At 44.1% G+C, this 7,432-nt stretch overlaps 1 protein-coding gene across 1 annotated transcript; it reads right to left on the bottom strand.

Annotated features, from left to right (window-relative positions):
- Positions 1-1,203: 1,203 nt before the first annotated feature.
- Positions 1,204-1,671, bottom strand: LOC137728338 (uncharacterized). The gene has a single exon (XM_068467150.2). The coding sequence runs from the start codon at positions 1,669-1,671 to the stop codon at positions 1,204-1,206; it is 468 nt and encodes a 155-aa protein (XP_068323251.2).
- Between the last annotated feature and the right edge of the window lie 5,761 nt (positions 1,672-7,432).

Raw genomic sequence — 7,432 nt, 5'->3', positions numbered from 1 at the left:
TAAGTGTTGGTATAGAACTTTGAAAAATTGTTAGCCATAGGGTTGGCAGCCGAATGTCTTACCTACAGAAGTAGACAAGTCCGCTTAACCACTAAGCTATTAACTTTGGCTTTCTCCAATTCCGTAGGTTGCGTAGCAAGTATCACAACACTTTAGGACTTGGTGTAGGTTGTTCCGCACTTGGCAGAGGTGAAGTTTATCGACTACTTAGCATCTCGGCAGCGGATAAAACTTCGTATATGCTAGCTTGTTTAACCTTTCACAAGAATGTGCAGTTGTATAAGTCTAGCGTGGCTTTACTGCTTGAAGGCAAACCGTATGCAGTCTTTCGAAAATCGTAGGCTAACTTAGTGCACTCGGTAGCAGCTTTAGGTTTCCAGGCAGCCGTTCATAGGGCGTACTGCGTAATGTGCCTCCTCTGTCTCTAGGGCCTAGTTCTCCGCATATTAGGCCAAGAGACCCAAAATCCTTCAGTTAGCTAAGCCTTGAAAAAGACCATTATGGCGACTTCTACGAATCTCTGCGCAAGCCATCATGCATCTAGTTATACTAGGGTAGCCCGACTCATCCATGTCTGGATATTCAAAGTGTAAAATTTATCCTCCCGATTTGGAGAGCAGACCCATATGTGTGTCGGGGAATTAGTTTAGCCTCTCGCATTGGAAAGCATGGTGGGTCCCTCAAGGGGTGCAATTCATGAGGTGAGTCTCTAGAAAGGGTGCGATTTTCTTTTGAAGTGCATGAGAGATAAGTTGTTGTAAACATGTAGTCTTGCCAAGTTGTAAATTACTTCTGAATTCCTCATTAAAAAACGAGTGAAACGAATGAATAACTTAACTGTAAATACTACATAACAACTAGATAGTCCTCGGCTTGCGAGGTGGTGCTCGTTCAGCTGCTTGAATCTTCAGGTCTTTATATAGTGGGAGGTCACACATGGTACTTCTTCAAGTTGTAGGTGTTCCATTTATTTTTTATCTTTTTGTTGTTCATGGTGGCGAGGGTGTAATTACCCTTGCCGCTTACTCTGCTGATCTTGTGCAGACCTTCCCAGATGGGATCCATCTTTTTGGAGCCTTTACTACGGGCAGTGATGAAGGCTTTTCTTAAGACTAGATCTCCAGTTTGGAACTGTTGGATCTTGGCCCTTTTATTGTAGTTGGAGAAGAGCTACTGCTGGTAGTCTACAACGCGATTGATGGTCTACTTACGTTTCTCCTCTGCCAGATCTAAACTTGTCGCCATCTCCTTACTGTTCTGCTCAATGCTTGGTAGTAGAGTGCTGATGCTTGGCACGATGACGTTGGGATGAATGATCGCTTTCGAACCAAATGCCAAAGAGAAAGAAGTCTCACCGGTCGCTGGTCTTTTAGTGGTGCGATACGCCCATAGACATCTGGGGAGTTTGTCTGGCCATTTTCCCTTCTTGTCGGTGAAGGATTTCTTGAAGCAGTTGAGAATCGTCTTATTAGATGCTTCGGCATGCCCATTGCCTTGAGGATATCTCACTGTGCACATGTACTGCTTGATGCCATACTTTTGGAAGAACTTCGTCAAATCTTTGCCCACGAATTGCGGGCTGTTGTCAGTGATGATAGACTGAAGGATGCCAAATTGGCAAATGATGTTCCTCCATATGAAGCGCTCTATGTCCGTCTGAGTCGTGGTCATCATGGGTTTTGCTTCTACCCATTTGGTGAAGTAGTCGGTTGCCACGATCATCATGTCTCTGCCCCCAATGACAGGCTGCATAGGTCCTACCAGGTCAATTGCCTAATGCATGAATGGCCAAAGACTCGTCTACAGGTGTAGCTCGCTGACAGGCAGTGCTGGTACCAATGTGTAGCGTTAGTAGCGGTTGCACTTTTGTACTGACTCCTTAGCATCTTGGTGCATGGTAGGCCAATAGTAGCCTGGGTTAAGAGCCTTTTATGCTAAGGATCGGCCTCCGAAATGGTTTCCATATACGCTTTCGTGGATTGAGCTTAGAACCTTTAAGTCATCAGGAGGCGCTATGCAACGAAGATATGGTCCGGTGTAGAATCTTCGGATGAGAATGTCGTTCCACATGTAATAGTGTGCTGCCTTTATTTAGAGCTTTCTAGACTCCAACCTTTATGTGGGGAGTGTGCCATTGACCAGGTAGTCTATAATAAAACTTTACTAGTTGGGAATTATACTAACCTGTGACACCTCGGCTGCTGGCTACGCCTCTATGCTTGAGACTCCATCGAAATCGAGTGTTTGAGTTGATGATCGAAAGTGTAATTCTGAAATGCTTCAAGTTGTTTTCATACCTTCTCTAGGTATTGTGCCATCTTCGGATGTTTCGTCGTGTACTCCCCAGTAGTTTGGCTAGTGAATAGCTGGGAATCGAAATGAATTGCAAGCTTCTTCATTGCCAAGTCTTTTGCCATTCAGAGGCCTGCTAGTAGGGCCTCGTACTCTACTTCGTTGTTGGATGCTTTGAAGCAAAAGTGATCATCTACTCGAGCATTGAACCGTATGAGGTGATAAAGACTACGCCTGTTCTTGAGCCCTTGTAGTTAGATGTGCCGTTGACATATAAATGCCAAAAGTCTCCATCGGATGGAACAGGCACAGCTAAAGTATGCTTGGCTGCTTTCGGGATGTCATTGGGCCGCTCTATTACATTGTCTAGGCTAGGCGTGAATTTCGTTATGAAATCTGCTAAGGCTTGGGCTTTTATCGCCGAATGGGGTCGAAAAACTAAACCGTATTGGCCAAGTTCCAACGCCCACTTCATCACTTGTTGAGAAGCGTCCATACCATGTAAGATTGATCGTAGAGAATACTAACTCATGATGATGACTGTATGAGCTTAAAAGCATGGTCTGAGCTGCAACAACTAGCGCCAAAATTAATTTTTCGATCTTTGGATATCTTGTTTTCGCATTGAGAAGAGCTTTAGAAATGTAGAATACCAGTAGTTGGGCCCCTAACTCTTCTTGTATGAGGTCAGAGCTCACAGCTACTTCGGAGACTGCCAAGTAGATATATAAATCCTTCGCTGCTTCTGGCTTGGATAGTAAGGAAAGTGATGTAAGATACTTCTTCAGGTCTTGGAAAGCTATTTCGCACTCTTCATCCCATTTGTCTCGTTATGCCTTCTTGATGGCCTTGAAAAAGGGCTTGCATTGATCGGTAGACTGCGAAAGAAAGCGATTGAGGGTAGTTGCTCATCTGGTCAAGTTTTAGATCTCCTTCAAGGTGGTGGGAGATTTCATTTCTAGGATTGCTCGGATTTGCTTGGGATGCACTTTGATTCCTCGTTCGGTCACTAGGTACCGTAAGAATCTGCCTGAAGATACTCTGAATGTGCATTTGGTGGGGTTGAGGTTCATCTTGTGCTTTTTGAGGATGTTGAAAGTTTTCACCAGGTTGTCGATGTGGTCTAACCGCTACTTGCCCTTTACCATGATGTCGTCGACATAGACCGTCATAGTCACCCTAATTTGCTTCTTGAACATCATGTTTGCTAACCTTTGGTAGGTGGTTCCCGCGCTCTTGAGGCCAAAAAGCATGACTTTGTAGCAGTAGGTGCCTCGCTCAATCATGAACGCGGTTTTCTCCTTGTCGAGCTCGTAAATGGTTATTTGGTTGTAGTCGGAATATACGTCTAAGAAGTTGAGCAGCTGGTTCCCCAAAGTTGAATCTACCGATAGATCGATCCGGGGAAGCGAATAAAGATCTTTTGGGTATGCTTTGTTGAGGTTGGTGTAGTCTACGCAAACCATCTATTTGCCCTTCTCTTTCTTCATGACTAACACGACTTTGGCAAGCCATGCTGAATGTGTTACCTTTTCTATGAATCTAGCCTCCAATAGCTTGTTAATTTTCGCGTCAATGATCGTCGCTACTCGCTCGGTTGCAAAATGTCTTCTCTTTTGGATCACAGGTTTGGCAGTAGGGTCAACGTGCAGCTTATGGCAAGCTATCTCGGGATCGATGCCAGGCATGTCTGAAGGTGACCATGCAAAGACGTGAGCCGATTCTAGCCTTCCTTTCCGGCTCTTGGGGATAAAAAATGATGTCTTTGACATCCTCTTCGGGTTTCCATCCTATCTTGTCTGCTTGAGCGCCATCTTCTTGACCCACTTTTTGTAATTTGCTATTTGGTAGCTTCTTCGTCTTTTTGGACCTCGGTAGCCTCTACGGGGTAAAAGTTCTCTTCTTTGACTTATTTAATACTTGCACAGTGCATCATCGGGATGTGGCCTGTCAGACTTGATCTCTTCGACTTTTCCTCCCAGGATGCGAAATCGGATTTTTTTAATACTTGATGGAAGTGACGTCATCTAGCTTGATCAACCAAGGTCTCCCAAGAATTCCATTGTAGGAAGATGGGCCACTTACGATCATGAACGTCTGCTTTGAGATAACTGGTGGTGTTTTCACGTCAAGTATGATGTGATCGATGTCAGTTAAGGTGTGCTCATTGAATCCATTGAATACCTCTGCTCGGTGTATGATTGTGCTTTCCAAGCCCATCTTCTGAATGATTGAGAGTTGAAGTAGGTTGACTGCGCTTCTATTGTTAACCATCATTCTGTCAACTATGGCATGGCCCAGTTGGACAGATAATATTAGTGCATCGTCGTGTGGAAAATTGACGCCTTTTGCATCCTGCTCAGTGAAGCTTATGATGGATCCAGGATGAATGTTGATTGCTTGGACTTATGAAACTAGTAGAGCCTGCTGGATCTTCCTCTTTTTAGAGTTGTTGGTAGCCCCCAAGTGCTCTGATTCGGCGAAGATGCCATTGATTCGAATCGTCTTGGTTAGCAGCTACTCGTCGTTGTCCATGTTCCTTCTAGAATGTGTAGCTGGCTTGTCCAAGTATATGTCGACCTTGCCTTCTTTCACGAACTTCTCTAGGTAATTCTTCCAAGTGTAGCGTGTGACCGAGACCTTGGTAGACTGTGCAGTATTTGGTGTAATCCAACTTGGAAGTATCTCCCTTTGATTGTTTTGGCAGCTTGAACCATATCTCACTTTTGACGTCGCGGAGGATTTGGTGGATCGAAATTGAGAACTTAGAGTAGTTCTTGGTCGTCAAGCCTTTTTTGGTTGTGGATCAGTCCCTACGTTTGGCTACCTGCCTGCTTTTGCTAAATTGTTTCCCATCCTCATTCCTTTGAGCCACTATGAACTCTTTTTGAGGCTGCTCAGGTGCCTTGTCTACTCGTCGAGCCTCGTCCCAAAGTGCATGCTTTTGTGCCAGAGCAAAGGAGTTTGCTAAAGTTAGATATTCTTTCATGATCATTTCTCCAAACAGTGGGTGGTCTGCTGGGAGTCCTTTTTGGAAGGTTGCACTTGCTATCGAATCATCGCATCTGACGATTTTTGCCTTCTCTGCTTTAAACCTCTTCACGTAGTTGCGGAGCGACTCCTTTGGGTTTTTCTTCACGTTGAAGAAATGGTCTGATTTTTTCTTGATCGAGCGGTAGGATGAGTATTCTTTGGTGTAAACCAAAGACAGATCATCAAAACTTCGAATGGATTACGGTGGCAAGGTGTGAAATCAATTTTACGCCTCACCTTGTAAAGTGGTGGTGAATATTTTGCACAGAAGGGTATTGTTGTTCCGATAAATGACCATCGTGCTTCGGTAATGCTTCAAGTGCCTCTTTGGATCTCCATCTCCTTTGAAAGATGTGAAATGTGACATTCTAAACTTGCGTGGAGGCTCTGCCTGCTCGATCTCGTCCGTGAAGGGTGACATGCTCATGTTGGTCATGTGTCGTCGTAGTGCTTCATTGGCCACTTCATTGCGTTGGAAATCAAACAATCTCTCGTTGAGGAGCCTTTCTACCTCTTCCTAAATTTACCATTGTTGGGGTAGCAGAGCCCTCGGTTGCCCCTGGTATTGACATGTTGGTCTAGGCTGTTCTTCTACGTGCTCGGCTCGTCTATGCTGTAGTAGCGGTGCATATGGTTCGTTCCTGGCAAGCGAAGGAATTCTTCATAGGCTACCGGTTGAACTTGAACCGGATTAAGTGACTGTTTTTCTCTATCCGTCGTGCTACCTACTCCGATGTGATGTGGATGATGCTCATTCTGGGCCTAGTCACGAATGAACGCTTCGTCTAGAAGGCTGTTCATGTTAATTATCGGAGTGTGGCCTTAACCGTGAGTGTATACTCGTCCGTGGGCCTAGTCAAGAGTGCACGCTCTTCCACGCGCTAAGACGGGAGTATACGCTATCTCGGGGACCCAATCGGGAATGTATACTGCCTGAACGCTCGGTTCATGGCTGGTCAAGTGGCTGCTTGCCAGGACGCTGATAGGAGCATATTTATGCGACTTAAATGGCTTGTTCTCGTACATTTACGTTATGTTTCTTTAGTTATTTTAGTACTTTAAGCTATTTTCGTGTGTTTGTAGGTCCAAATGGCTAAATGAGCAAAAAGATGCATTTTGGAGACTTTTGGAGCACTTTTGGGCTAAGGACGGATAGCTTATGCTTGAAGCCAAAGTGTTGGACGAAATTGAAGACCTAATTGGAGCCAAAGTGTTGGAACCTTGTTCTCTTTAGTTTTAGGACATTTAAACCTTTCCTAATCCCAATCATGCCATGCATAACACACATCCATTCTAACACATTGTCATTGCACATGCATTTCCTTCATTAGTTAACCCACATGCACTTATCACTTATCATCACCACATATCATATCACTTAATCACTTATCACTTATCATCACCACTTAACCACTTATCATATCATAACCACATATCATATCACTTATCACTTATCACTTAACATAACATCCACCTATTTCACCTACAACATCCACTTCACCTACAACATCCACCTACTTCACCTACAACATCCACCCACTTCACCTACAACATCCACCTACTTCACCTACAACATCCACCTACTTCACCTACAACATCCACTTCACCTACAACATCCACCTACTTCACCTACAACATCCACCTACTTCACCTACAACATCCACCTACTTCACCTACAAATGACATAGCCATATGTTCCCTCCACTACTCCTATAAATACCCTTGCATTCATTCATTCATGGAGATCTCATTCCATTTCACAACACAACACCCCTCAAACACTTCCATTATTCCCTAACCGTGAGTCCCCCTTCCACCATTCCTCATCCATTTCCATAATTCCCCAAACCTCACCTTAGACCTTGTGCTACAACAACGAGGAAGATAAGAGGGCCTAAACGTTCATACAATTCAAGTTTGAGTTGTTGGAATGTTTAGGTGTTTCTTTGATTTCAAAGTTTAAATTCAATTCTCTTTGTTTTGTACGTATGAGGAATGGAAGAGAAGAATGCCTAAACGTTCATACAATTCAAGTTTGAGTTGTTGGAATGTTTAGGTGTTTCTTTGATTTCAAAGTAATGAGGAACTAATCCCCCTTTAGCTAGGG

The sequence above is a fragment of the Pyrus communis genome, chromosome 10 (genome assembly GCF_041283825.1).
Source record: "Pyrus communis isolate YQ-2024b chromosome 10, ASM4128382v1, whole genome shotgun sequence".
Lineage (NCBI taxonomy): Eukaryota > Viridiplantae > Streptophyta > Magnoliopsida > Rosales > Rosaceae > Pyrus > Pyrus communis.
This window is presented reverse-complemented; position numbering and strand designations above follow the sequence as displayed.